At 34.7% G+C, this 15,342-nt stretch overlaps 1 protein-coding gene across 10 annotated transcripts in view; it reads right to left on the minus strand.

Moving 5' to 3' along the window:
* Positions 1–15,342, minus strand: part of RNGTT (RNA guanylyltransferase and 5'-phosphatase) — a 220,065-nt gene that overhangs the window by 84,451 nt on the left and 120,272 nt on the right. For 7 of the 10 annotated variants that reach the window (XM_089921849.1, XM_089921848.1, XM_089921854.1 and 4 more), the window contains one exon: positions 7,510–7,610. In XM_089921849.1, the coding sequence (XP_089777975.1) occupies positions 7,510–7,610 (101 nt within the window). Of the gene's footprint in view, positions 6,698–7,509; positions 7,611–15,342 lie in introns of those variants that run through there. The other 3 variants (XM_089921851.1, XM_089921853.1, XR_016395150.1) reach the window with 2 other exon arrangements.

The following is a 15,342-nucleotide window of genomic DNA, read 5'->3' on the forward strand; positions in this document are numbered from 1 at the left end:
ACACTAGTATTTAATCTATACAATATTCCCCAGGGATATCTCCCAGGTAACAAGCTCCTCATAACGTAAAAGCTAACTTAGAAAAATTGCAATTAAGTAAAACATACATTAAATTAGAACAAATGACACAAGCAAAAGGTTCTCGTTGTAATGAATAATTTGAAATGAATAAATAGTTAAATGCCAAAGAACCAAATGATAAAACAAAGGTAATACCAATTTCTCTTCAGTAAATTAACAAGTGAAAGAAAAGTATTTTGACACCAGTGACGTTACAAGCACAAGTTTGTAAACCACATGTTCCTTTTCTCCTAGGTGCTTTGACTATATTTATTTTTGGTAGATGGCCTGAGAACGATTTTCTGTAGGAAGCAGGGAAGACAAAATCAAAGGTTAAGAAGAATTACTAATACCTCATAGACAGCTGGGCAGAGGAACTGAACAGCCAGCCACAGCTTCTCCTTCCCTCACCCGGCCCACTTGGAAATACAGCATAATCAAGAACTTGATACACTAACCATTCAAAGGACTGAAACCCAAGGAAGCATTTGTCTTAAAAAATGTTTGCATGATGAGAATATGTTCAAATAGGATAAACAAAGCAGGTACCATGGCCATTTGCTAAAAAATAAAAGTAGCCATTGTTATACCCCTCCGACCAGCTAGCTATATGCCAAATAGCTCAGTTACTAAAAGTACTATGTAATAATATTGGTTATATTAGTGCTCTTAACTCTAATTAATTTCATTTATTTAAAATAATTCTTTTAATAAACTGTAAATAAAAGAGTTAAGCATTTCATTCCAAAATACAACAGAGGGGGAAAAAAGAAAATGGCTCTGTTCAGCAGAGAAATAAGACTCTTTTTCCCCCCTATAGTTTATTAGCTATATTCTTGCTGACTTAATACTTTCTTACACAAGAACATTTTTTTTCAGCAGTCTGAATATTTTACCACTATAATTTCTTTCTTAAAAATAGTAACACTTGGGGCTTCCCTGGTGGCGTAGTGGTTGGGAGTCCGTCTGCCGATGCAGAGGACGCGGGTTCGTGCCCTGGTCCGGGAAGATCCCACATGCCGCGGAGCGGCTGGGCCCGTGAGCCATGGCCGCTGAGCCTGCGCGTCCAGAGTCTGTGCTCCGCAACGGGAGAGGCCACAACAGTCGGAGGCCCGCGTACCGCAAAAAAAATAAATAAATAATAACACTTGTTCAAGTAAGCATTAGAATCAGATTATTGTTTTCTTTAAATAAATCTGAGCAGAAGGAAAAAAAAACACTTTAGTCAGCAGAGTTAAGAGGACTTGTTCATACATTTTCAAGTAGAATCATGTAGTTGATTTCACTTACTTCATCATGCTACTTACTAAGCTAGCATTTCTCAACTTCAAATGCCCAGACCTGAGTTGGTTAAGATGCATCTTATATTTAATCCTACAAAACCTCATAAAGCAATACTATTTTTGCATTTTAGGCCAGTAGCTTGTAATTGTAAAGTCTATAAGGGCAGAACCCATATTTACTTTGTTCGCTCCTGCAATTGAATATAGAATATGAATAAATCTTCACAACAAATCTATGAGCTAATCACTATTACTGTGGACATTTTACAGATGAGGAAGCTTAAAAAGATTAAGTAACAACAGCAAGGAAGTAGTGGAGCTAGGATTTGGTTCTGTGCAGTCCTGGCCAAAAATCCATGTTCTTAACCACTATACATATTGTCAACATTATTTTAAGACATTTGTTACCAAAAAATTCTATACATAAAAATTTTGTGATTTCTGTTATTTCTTGCTCTCCAGGTGTTCAACAATTTATAATTAATTACACAAATAAATTGAAGATATATGCATTTTAAAAGGGAAAAATTAACAGGGATTGGAATCAAACAGGAAATGATTCACAAACAAAAGTGAAATTTATACAGTTCAACAAACAACAGAACTGTAGGATCGGCAAAAAGGGAATGTGGACTTTTAAATCTACCTTACTGAAAACTACAAAAATAACAGCAATATATAATTACTATATATATTAATATATATTTTACATATATTAGATCATTTAAACCTCACAAAAGTCTTACAAGGCCAATTCCTATTTTACCAATGAGGAATCTGAGGCACAGAAACAAGGGCTGTGCTCAAGGTCACACAGGTAACAAGAAGATTTAAACCCAGGCAGCCTGGCTCTAGAATCTGGGCTCTAAACTATGCTATACAAATAATAAGTTTATACAGCTCCCTATAAGTCACTGACATCGTACTCAAGAGTTTACACTCTCCAGAATACAGACAACCTTTGTAATCCTAGCTTTTCACAAAGACCACAATTTTTGGTTGGAGATCAGTTAATATAAACCCACAATAATTTTAAAGCAATGTATAGCTTTCAGTTGAAAATCTGAATTGTATGTCTGTAAAGCTCAACACAATGTAAACTGCTAAGATATACACAAGTTATTTTAGGCCATGATAAATCCTCATTAAGTTAATATACCTTGAATTTTCAGAAATGGTACTATAAAGAGGGAAAAGAGCAAAGTTTAGATTTTAAATGCCATCAACAGGACAGCTAATAGATTTTTCTATTTGCATTAAATTTTAATCTAACAAGAATCTATACTATAACCACTTTATTACAGCAGCTAAGGGAGATTCAAAACCATACTCTGAGAGCCTAAGGCATCATTAAAAAAACTCATTGCAGACATTTTCAAAGATTGGTATTTACATTATACCTTTCAAGACATTCCACTCCATACTAAGCTTTGTAGAAATATTAGGAACACAATCAAGAAAAGAAATTAATTTGCCTCATGGTTTTCTTTTTCTTTTCTTTTTTTTAACATCTTTATTGGAGTATAATTGCTTTACAATGGTGTGTTAGTTTCTGCTTTATAATAAAGTGAATCAGTTATACATATACATATATCCCCATATCTCCTCCCTCTTGCATCTCCCTCCCTCCCACCCTCCATATCCCACCCCTCTAGGTGGTCACAAAGCACCGAGCTGATCTCCCTGTGCTTTGTGGCTGCTTCCCACTAGCTATCTATTTTACATTTGGTAGTGTATATATGTCCATGCCCCTCTCTCATTTTGTCCCAGCTTACCCTTCCGCCTCCCCATGTCCTCAAGTCCGTTCTCTAGTAGGTCTGCGCCTTTACTGCCGTCTTGCCCCAGGTTCTTCATGACCTTTTTTTTTTTAGATTTCATATATATGTGTTAGCATACGGTATTAGTTTTTCTCTTTCTGACTTACTTCACTCTGTATGACAGACTCTAGGTCCATCCACCCCACTACAAATAACTCAATTTTGTTGCTTTTTATGACTGAATAATATTCCACTGTATATATGGGCCACATCTTCTTTATCCATTCATCTGTTGATGGACAATGAGGTTGCTTCCATGTCCTGGCTATTGTAAATAGAGCCGCAGTGAACATTGTGGTACAAGACTCTTTTTGAATTATGGTTTCCTCAGGGTATATGCCCAGTAGTGGGATTGCTGGGTCATATGATAGTTCTATTTTTAGTTTTTTAAGGAACCTCCATACTGTTCTCCATAGTGGCTGTATCAATTTACATTCCCACCAACAGTGCAAGAGGGTTCCCTTTTCTCCATATCCTCTCCAGCATTTATTCTTTGTAGATTTTTTGATGATGGCCATCCTGACTGGTGTGAGATGATATCTCATTGTAGTTTTGATTTGCATTTCTCTAATGATTAATGATGTTGAGCATTCCTTCATGTGTTTCTTGGTAATCTGTATATCTTCGTTGGAGAAACGTCTATTTAGGTCTTCTGCCCATTTTTGGATTGGGTTGTTTTTTTGATATTGAGCTGCATGAGCTGCGTGTAAATTTTGGAGATTAATCCTTTGTCAGTTGCTTCATTTGCAAATATTTTCTCCCATTCTGAGGGTTGTCTTTCCGTCTTGTTTATGGTTTTCTTTGCTGTGCAAAAGCTTTTAAGTTTCATTAGGTCCCATTTGTTGATTTTTGTTATTTCCATTTCACTAGGAGGTGGGTCAAAAAGGATCTTGCTCTGATTTATGTCATAAACTGTTCTGCCTATGTTTTCCTCTAAGAGTTTAATAGTGTCTGGCCTTACATTTAGGTGTTTAATCCACTTTGAGTTTATTTTTGTGTATGGTGTTAGGGAGTGTTCTAATTTCATTCTTTTACATGTAGCTGTTTCCCAGCACCACTTATTGAAGAGGCTGTCTTTTCTCCATTGTATATTCTTGCCTCCTTTATCAAAGATAAGGTGATCATATGTGTGTGGGTTTATCTCTGGGCTTCCTACCCTGTTCCATTGATCTATATTTTTGTTTTTGTGCCAGTACCATACTGTCTTGATTACTGTAGCTTTGTAGTATAGTCTGAAGTCAGGGAGCCTGATTCCTCCAGTTCCGTTTTTCTTTCTCAAGATTGTTTTGGTTATTCGGGGTCTTTTGTGTTTCCATACAAATTGTGAACTTTTTTGTTCTAGTTCTGTGAAAAATGCCATTGGTAGTTTGATAGGGATTGCGATGAATCTGTAGATTGCTTTGGGTAGTAGAGTCAGTTTCATAATGTTGATTCTTCCAATCCAAGAACATGGTATATCTCTCCATCTGTTTGTATCCTCTTTAATTTCTTTCATCAGTGTCTTATAATTTTCTGCATACAGGTCTTTTGTCTCCTTAGGTAGGTTTATTCCTAGATATTTTATTCTTTTTGTTACAATGGTAAATGGGAGTGTTTTCTTAATTTCTCTTTCAGATTTTTCATCATTAGTGTATAGGAATGCCAGAGATTTCTGTGCATTAATTTTGTATCCTGCTACTTTACCAAATTCATTGATTAGCTCTAGTAGTTTTCTGGTAGCATCTTTAGGATTCTCTATGTATAGTATCATGTCTCATGGTATTTTAGTATCTTAGCCCCACTTCTAATCACATGCTACAATTCTTATGATTCACAGACATAGCTACTCTCCTTTGAAACTATTACAGGCATACTTCTCATAATGCTCTCTAACATACTGCATCTAACATAAGTATTAGATATAAACTCATTTATTTCGTGAAAACTGCTATAATACATAACATTCTCTCCATGAAAAAAAGCATATTACTCCAGCTAACTGAATAATATGTATTTTATGTCATAATTATCATTTTATATTTCATATTAAATATCCCATTTTTGAAAACTGACACCCATGTTACATAAATAAATCAGGTACCTACACCAGTGTAACTTGCATATTGCTATCCAAAAAAATCACCTTAAATGCTGGCATTGTGGTGTGTTTTAAAGAGGACTAGAATCAAGAATAATTCATTTTTTAAATAAAAAGACATTCAAATAGGTAAAATTTTAAAATATATATATATATTTTTAAACATACTAAGAATAAAAGCAAATGACAAACTACTAAACTGAATTACACTTTGCTATATTTAATTGCAATAGACAAATGGAAGGAAAAAGTTAATAATATCATTTCTAACACAGAAAAATGGACATGCTACATTTAGCCTCATGTAGCTTTTAAGTGTTGCTAAGAATTACAATCTGTAAAAAGCAAAACAAAATCACCTTTCAAAACTGAATGAAACAATCAACAGAAACACACAAGGGTTTATACTCCTTAACTAAATATTATAAATAAAGCATTTAGGCAAAATAAAAGATTTAGTAATGAGGCAATTTAACAAATTTTAGTTCACCTTTGAAGCCTTATTTCCAAAGAACCATATTCACCTGTGACTTTTAAGAATAAAAAAAAGAAGAAGAAGATGCAGGCGGCACCATCTGAATTAATCCCTCAGCTGCCACTGTTTAGAAGAGTGGTGGTCTTCTCTAAGCCACTTCCAGAAAAACATATAAGCCTACACTCAGCTTGCATGACTTTTGATGTGGAGGTTCCAAAGTGAACCAGCAACCCAGAATATCTGTATACCCAACACTTTGTCAGGAAGAATAATCTTGAGTTTACTACTTAGCAATATTTATCCAAAGATATTTTATATATATGGGGGGGAGGGGGAATGTGTTTGGGGGCAGTTTCAAGAAAATACTGATTAATAGTATTTAATTATTCATATTATTAGTAGTTAATAGTGTTATAATAATATAATATTGATAATATTGGTTAATAATTAATAAAAAATTGATATTAATGTTAATACCAATGCATAGCTAAGATTAAATTAGAGAAATAATATTTTTGGATAAGTATTGATAAGCAGGAAACTAAAGATTATTCTTCCTGACAAAGTATCTGGCATACAGATATTCTAGATTGCCAATATTATTTCTCTTATCTAATCTTTTATATTATTCTATAGAATATACATATTCTATCCAATCCTACAGTCAAAAGTTATCTATCTATCCTTGGATTAAACCAGGCCAATATACAGTGAAATACCTAAACAACACTATTTGGGGCCCCAGATAATTGTTCTGGCTAAACTGTACTTTGCTATTAAGTCACAAACTCTTATTTAAGGATGTAAAATACTAACTACTCTATTTTTTGAAAACTGATACCCATATGACTTAATAAAATTCTTTTTTAGTTAGGATTCACCACACTACACAGTACCTTTATTTGAAAATATACAGTCTCTTAAGAGACTTAATCTTCTGGAATCTGGATTCATATAACTCATCGTATATCCTTCATTCCATTAGCTACAAAAAAATAAACCTGTGGTTTATCTTTGGCAAGTAAAAAGAATTTTATGGCATGCATTGGTACACTTTTAACCTCTCTGCCAGCGTTATCTTATTTACTTTCTCTTTATGATTTTCTTGATTAAACATTTCTTGTTTTGTTGTTATGTATTTACTTATATGAGATGCCATAAAAAATTGTGGAACAAGGTAAAATTAAACAAGGCTTTGGAAAAACAATGAAAATATTCATGCTAAAGCATTTTTTACTCTAAAATAGCAATCAATGAAGTCAAAAATGAAGATTAACCAATAAATGAAAAAATTAACACAATGAACATAATGAAAAATTGTAATGTAATTCCACAATTAAAACCCTACCCTAATAAAGTATAGATAAGTGTTTGCTATCCAAATGCAAACATGAAGTAGTTTCCTTCAAAGGAAAAAAGGCTTGTTTCAAAACATTTAATTATAATATTAATGATCATATCTTATATCTGTAATTCACTGAACAGGATTACTTTCAAGTAAAATGTATTTTCACTTTTACAATTAAACAAAGTTCATTTTTTTATATTAGAAATAACTTTCTTCTAAGACTAAAATTAGTGAAGTTTAAAGGATGCTACCAACATGTTAGCTGTGATAGGTCAAAGAAGTAATCTGGGAAAATGAGATCGATTTATGGGTACATACATAGAGTATACGTAAAAGTACTTTACTTTCTTTTTGTAAAGTATATGTAAAATACCCAGTAAACAGTGAAGCCTTATGCAAACGGTATTATTTCATGTAAAAATCATGGGGAAACAAAGGGGCATACTTACCCTTCTCCTCCCATTCTTGTTATCTTTAGGCGAAAATCCACAGAATTCAAACTGGGAGGCTTCCATTTCAAAATATCATCACATCGACCAGGTTTATATTTCTAAAGTGAATTAAAATGATGATAATAGTTAATATGAAGCTAAAAAATTAAACATCTGATTTATTAAATATAATATCAATTACTTTTCATTAAGCAAAATCACTACTTTTTTTCTGAATATAATTTTTGTTATTTTTAACTGATGAGTGAAGTTAGATATCAACCATCTTACTGATGGCCTCTTTTTCCTGCCAAAGCATGTAGACACTTGTTTGTGAAAGTCTCGAAAAATAATGAAACCTGTTATTCCCTCCAATCCTACTATAACTTAAAGGAAGTTTGATCATTTTTTAAAAATTCTGTTCCTTCTTATTCAATAGCTTTACTGTGGGATAATTCACAATTAATAAAATTAACTAATGAATTTTGTCAAATGGATACAATCATGTAACAATCGCCAGAATCATGATATACAGCATTTCAATCACCCCCAAAAAGTTTCCCCTTGACAGCTGCAGTCAGCTCCCTGTTACCAACTCTCTGGCAAGAGTGACCTTCTTTCTATCACTATAGTTGTGCCTTTTCTAGAATTCATAAGAAATTCTTACACAAGGTTTTGCTATATGCTGGTGCATATATTAGCTTGTTCCTTTTTATTAAACTGAGCAGGATTCCATTCTATGCATATACCACAAATTGTTTATGCATTTACAAGTTGATGGATATCTGGGTTGTTCCCATTTTTAGGCTACCAGGAATGATGCTGGTCTGAACATTTGTGTGGACATCTGTTTTCATAACTTTTGGGTAAATACCCAGCAGTAGAATGGCTGGGTCACATGGTTAATGTATGTTTAACTTTACAAGCAGCTGTCAAATCGTTTTCCAAAGTGGCAGTGACATCTTCCATTCCCACCAGTAATACATGAGAGATCAAATTGCTCCACATCCATCCTAGGACTAGGTATTGTCGGTCTTTTTAATTCTAAAGTATGTCTCAACATTTTAATTTGCATTTCTCTAAATGACAGATGTTGAAGATCTTCTAATTTGCTTATTTGCTGCTATCTGTGTATTTTCTTTGGTGAAGTGTCTGTTCAAAATTTTTCCCTTGTTTTTACTGGGTTATCTCCTTATAAGTGAACTGGAAGAGTTGTTTACATATTCTGGATAAATAGCCTTGTTTGGATACATGTACTGCAAATATTTTCTACCAGTTTTTGTCTTGCTTTTTCATTTTCTTAACAATTTCTTTTGAATATATTTTAATGAAGTCAAAATCAACTATTTTTTCCAGCTTTATTGAAGTATGATTGAGAAATAAAAAATTTAAGGTATACGACATGGTGTTTTGATATATGTATACACTGTGAAATAATTACCACAATCAAGCTAATTAACATATCCATCATCACACAGTTACTTCTTTGTGTATGTTGTAAGAACATTTAAGATCTATTCCCTTAGGAAATTTCAAGTATACTTTATTATTAACCACAGTCACCATGCTATACATTAGGTTTCCAGAACTTATTCATCTTATAACTGAAAGTTTCTACCCTTTGATCAATATCTCCCCTCTTCCCCTACCCCCCAGCCGCTGGTAATCACCATTCCAAACTCTAAGTCTGACTTTTTTTTTTAAGATTCCATATATATATATAAGAGCTTATTTCACTTAGCATAATGTACTCCAGGTTCATCCGTGTTGTCAATATTGGCAAAATTTCCTTCTTTCTTAAGGCTGAATAATATTCCATTGTATATGTATACCATTATTTTCTTTAACCATTCATCCACTGATGGACACTTAGGTTGTTTCCACATTTTGGCTACTGTGAATATCGCTGCAGTAAAGATGGGAATGCACGTGTCTCTTCAAGATGATTTTATTTCTTTCGGATACATATCCAAAAGTGGAACTGCTGAATGACATGTAAGTTCTATTACTAATTTTTTGAGAAACCTCCATATTATTTTTCGTAAGAGCTATATCAATTTACAGTCCTACCAACAGTGCACAAGGGTTCCCTTTTCTCCACATCCTCACCAGCAAGTTATCTTTTCACTTTTTGATGATGGCCACCCTAACTGGTGTTAGGTGATATCTCAGTGTGGTTTTGATTTCCATTTTCCTGATGATTAGTGATGTTGAACATCATTTCAAAATCACCAATTTTAAACTTTTACAATTTGTGCTTTTTGTGCCCTCTTTAAGGAATCTTTGCCTATCCTAAGGTCACTGCAATTTTCTACTACATTTTCTTAGAGAAATTTTATAGTTTTAACTCTTATTTTTAGGTATATGATCCATTTGAGGTTAATTTATTTATAAGATGTGAAGTAAGGGACTGTTTGTTGTTTGGCAGTTGGATATCAATTTCATCCAGCACCGTTTGTTAAAAGATTATCCTTCTCTCACTGAATTGCCTTGACATCTTTGTCAAAAATCAGTTGTTTATATAGATATATTTCTATTCTTACTAATCTGTTGCATTGATAAACATGCCTCTCTTTCTGCTCATAGCATATTGTCTTGATAACTCTAGCTCTATATTAAGTTTTGAAAGCAGGTTATTTAAGTCCTCAACTTTGTTTTTCTTTTTCCAAATTTTCTTAGCTAATGTAGCATTTATATTTCCACATATATTTTATTTTATTTATTTTTTATTTATTTTATTTTTGGCTGCATTGGGTCTTCCTTGCTACGTGCGGGCTTTCTCTAGTTGCGGCGAGCGGGGACCACTCTTCATTGTGGTGCGCGGGCTTCTCATTGCAGTGGCTTATCTTGTTGCAGGGCATGGGCTCTAGGCACAGGTAGTTGTGGTGCGCAGGCTCTAGAGCACAGGCTCAGTAGTTGTGAATGGGCTTAATTGCTCTGCGGCAGGTGGGGTCTTCCCAGATCAGGGCTCGAACCTGTGTCCCCTGCACTGGCAGGCAGATTCTTAACCACTGGGCCACCAGGGAAGCCCTCCACATGTACTTTAAAATTACTTGGTCAATTTCTATGAAAAATAAGTTTACTGGGATTTTAAGTAAGACTGCAGTAAATTAATAGATCAATTAAGGGAAAAATAACATCTTAACAATACTGAATCTTTTGATTCATGAACACTTCAAATCTCTCTATTTACTTAGTACTTAGGTCTTCCTAAATTTCTCTCAGCAATGTTTTGTAGTTTTCGGTATACAGGTCTTGCACAACTTTTGTTAAATTTCTTCCTAATAATGTAATACTTTGGTGGTATTATCAATACAAAAAATCGGTTGTTTCTATACAACAGCAATGAATAATCCAGAAAGGAAATTAAGAAATCAATTCCATTTACAATAGCATCTAAAAGAACAAAATACCTAGGAATAAATTTAACAAAGGAAATGAATGGTCTATATACTGAAAACTACAAAACATTACTGAAAAAGTTTAAAATGACCTAAAAATGGAAAGACATCCCATATTCATAGATAGGAAAACTGATATTGTGATTTATAATAAATATACATTTGGTCTTCATCCCCACTTCTGGCACAGAGCTCCTAAAACCCTTGGAATTTCCAAAGTGAAGAGAGTGATATGGGTCTTTTATTATGCTAATGAGGTGACTTTGAGGTAGCACCTAGGGATGGGGTCTAGTTGCCAGGAGCCAAACAAGTGATCAGAGGGTTGGAACTTTCAGTCCCACCCCTCTGACCTCTGGGGAGGGGAGGGGGGCTAGAAGTTGGATCAATTGCCAGTGGCCAATGGTTTCATCAATCATGCCTGTGTAATCAAGGCTCCATAAAAACCAAAAAAGAAAAATGGGGTTCAGAAAGTTTCTGGGTTGGTGAACACATGGATATTCAGGAAGAGGGGGTGCCTCGAAAGGGCACAGAAGTTCCACGCCCCTCCCCCATGCCTTGCCTTATGTATCTATTTCCTCTGGCTATTCCTGAATTACATCCTTTTATAATAAACCAGTAATCTAGTAAGTAATATATTTTTCTGAGTACTGTGAGCCACCCTCGCAAACTAATTGAACCTGACAAGGGGGTCATGAGAACTTCTGATTTATAGTCAGGTGGTAAGAAGTACCGGTAACAACCTGGAATTTAACTGGTGTCTGAAGGCCAAGGACAGGGTCCTTGGAACCTCCAATCTACAGCTAGTCAACTAGAAGCACAGGTAATAACATGAACTTGCAACTGGCATCTGAAGTTAAGGAGTGGGGGAGGGTGGGGAAACTGGAAGCAGTACAGTTTTGAAGAGCCCTCAACCTGTTGAATCTGACGCTATCACTGGGTAGACAGTGTCAGAATTGAGTTGAATTGTAGGACACCCAGCTGGTGTCAGAGAAGTGCTTGTTGGTGTGGAAAACCCCCTCCACACTGGGACTGGTCTCAGGACACCCATTAAGAAGAATTAATATTGCTAAACTGTCAATACTACTCAAAGCAATCTATAGATTCAATGCAATCTCTATCAAAATTCCAACAACTTTTTCTTTTTAACAGAAATAGGAAAGCCAATCCTCAAATTCATATGCAGTTACAAGAGACCCTGAAGAGCCAAAACAATCTTGAAGAAAGAACAACACAAAGTTATAAGACTCACACTTTCCAATTTCAAAACTTACTATAAAGCTACAGTAATCAAAACATAAGGACAGATATTTAAACCGATGGAATAAAACTGAGAGTACAGAAATAAACTCATACATTGATAGCCAATAGCCAATTGATTTTTTTTTACAAGGATGCCAAGTCCATTCAACGGTGAGAGAATACTCTCTTCAACAAATGATGCTGGGACACTGATTTCCACAAGTAAAAGAATGACGTTTGGAACCCTATCTCCCATCATATACAAACACTAACTAAAAATGGACCAATGCCCTAAATATAACAGCTAAAACCATAAAACTCTTACAAGAAAACACAGGGGTAAATTTTCATGATCTTGGATTTGGTGGTGAATTGTTAGATATGACATCAAAAGCACAAGCAATAGGGCTTCCCTGGTGGCGCAGTGGTTGAGAGTCCGCCTGCTGATGCAGGGGACACGGGTTCGTGCCCTGGTCTGGGAAGATCCCACATGCCGTGGAGCGGCTAGGCCCGTGAGCCATGGCCGCTGAGCCTGCACGTCCAGAGCCTGTGCTCCACAACAGGAGAGGCCACAACAGTGAGAGGCCCACGTACTGCAAAAAAAAAAAAAAAAAAAAAAAAGCACAAGCAATAAAAAAAAAAAATAGATAAACTGGACTTTATCAAAACTAAAACACGTGTGTATCACAAGATATCAAAAAAGTGAAAAGATAACCTACAGAATGGGAAAAAATGTGCAAATCATATACCTGATAAGGGTTTAATATCCAAAATACATAAAGAACTCCTACAACTCAACAACGAAGACAACCCAATTTTTAAAATTGTCAAAGAACTTGAATACACATTTCTTCCATAGAAGAGATACAAATGGTGAATAAGCACATAAAAAGATGCTCAGTATCATTAGCCATGAGGGAAATGTAAATCAAAACCATAATGAGATACTACTTCATATGGGTGACTGTAATTTTTTTTTTTTTTAGAGGAAAATAACAAGTGTTGGAGAGGATGTGAAGAAATTAGTAACCATGTATGTTGCTGTAAGGAATACAAAATGATCCAGCCACTATGGATAATAATTTGACAGTTCCTCAAAAACTGAATTTGAAACACAGAATTACCATATGACTCTGCACATGGTAGAGCAAAAAAAATTGGAAACAGGGACCCAGATACTGACATGTCTACAATCTAGGTTTCCATCACCATATAAATGGGTAAACAAAATGCAGTATATACATACAATGGAATATCATTCTGCCACAAAAAAGAATGAAGTTCTGACACATGCTACAAAATGAATGATCCTCAAAAACACTATGCTAAGTGAAATAAGCCAGACACAAAAGGACAAAAATGGTATGATTCCACCTGTATGAAATATCCACAATAGGCAAATTCATAGTGACAGAAAGTAGATTAGCGGTACCAAGGGCAGGGGGTGGAGGCGGGGGGCATTGAGGGGGTGGGCGGAAGGAGCGTTATTGCTTAATGGTTACAAAACTTCTCTTTGCACTGATGTAAAAGTTGTGGAAATGGTTGTACAACATTGTCCATCTAATCAAAGAGACTACAGCACAGGAAAAAAGTGTTTTAAATTATTCTAGAACATAGTAAAAAGAGAAAATCTTTTACTTTGGTGGCTATGGACTTATTATAGAGGAATGAAGATTGAAAGCTTTGAGTAATGGGTAATATTCACTAATGCAGACTTATACCATGACGTAAATACGAGCAAAACACTTGGGTAGAAAAATATAGAATCTCCTGAAGGAGAGGAAAGTATGTCAATTCAGCGAGGGCATTATGGGGGACGGGGCCATATTATAAGAAAGGTACTCAGGAAGGAAAAACTGCTAAGTGTTCTCATTACTAATATTTTTTTAGATATACGAGTCAAATTGCATTCTAACAGATTTTTATAAATTTGAGGAAAAAATGCAAAAACCCTAGTCATCGGATCTCTTACTTCAAACAGAAGTCCATATAATGACAAATTTAGTATAACAAGTTTTGTTAAGAAAGACAAACCATTGGAGTTGATAGGAAAGACATTTTATCTGTAGCAAATTTAAGAACATAATGCACACTATTTTCCCCCAAGGCTTGTACTTAAACATGAATGAATATAAAATCAAATATATAATATTTCAGTGGAAGTTTTTGTCCATTTATTTGCCCTGAGAGATTCATTTAGGTAACACATGTCCTTCAGGATGATCACAAATAAACCTCTTTAGACTTACTGAATATAAATGTTTTTATAAATGTTAAAACTGCTAAATTTTCCAGTCGTGACCCCATTAATAAAAATAATAAAATTTAGTCTTTTTTCTAATAAAGTCTATCTGACAGAAACATCACAGACCTTTTAGTAACAGTGGTTCCCTATGGTAGTGAAGGGTAAAAAGGAGTGAGGGGAGAAAGGAGTGTCAGCATCCCACACCAACCCCACTCACAACAGCTGCCAAGGGAATGTCACATGTACAAACAAACCATCATTTACTTCTGTTCTCTATTCATTTATATGACTATGAGTATGAGACGACTTCGAACACCAACACTAATCTAAGTTATTAAATCTAGGAAATGTTAATGATTGTACAGCTTTAAAATATTTCATAATGGGTACCTAATAACAAATTCTAAACGTAATTTTAATATAATATTATTTGTAAAATAGCTACTAACTATCCTTCACATTCTTCTCTCTGGAAATCATCTAATGGAGAATAGCATATACTGACTCTTCTGCTTTTACACAGCAATAGTTCAAGTACATAAGTCATTCCTCATCTGACTGTACACCAAACCATTTATATTAATCTGAAAACCTAGACTTGACATGACTGAGAATTTCAAAGCACCTTTATGAAAATCAATGAAATGCCTGACAAAAATTTTTAGGAAATTATATTTTAAAAATACTGTAGTTCTGAATTACCAAATATAAATGCAACGACATAGATCCCATGAGTAAAATATATTTAAATACCTGTTCGAATGTAAATTCTACTTCAGTAAAATCATGTCTGATCATGTGCCTACAAAACAATTAGTAAAATACTCAATAAATACTTGATAAAAAATTTTAAAAATATGGGCTTCCCTGGTGGCACAGTGGTTGAGAGTCCGCCTGCCGATGCAGGGGACACGGGTTCGTGCCCCGGTCCGGGAAGATCCCACATGCTGCGGAGCGCCTGGGCCC

Source organism: Delphinapterus leucas, chromosome 12, assembly GCF_059928025.1.
Source record: "Delphinapterus leucas isolate spDelLeu-1000000601 "Yukka" chromosome 12, BTC_Dleu_Yukka2, whole genome shotgun sequence".
Classification (NCBI taxonomy): Eukaryota; Metazoa; Chordata; class Mammalia; order Artiodactyla; family Monodontidae; genus Delphinapterus; species Delphinapterus leucas.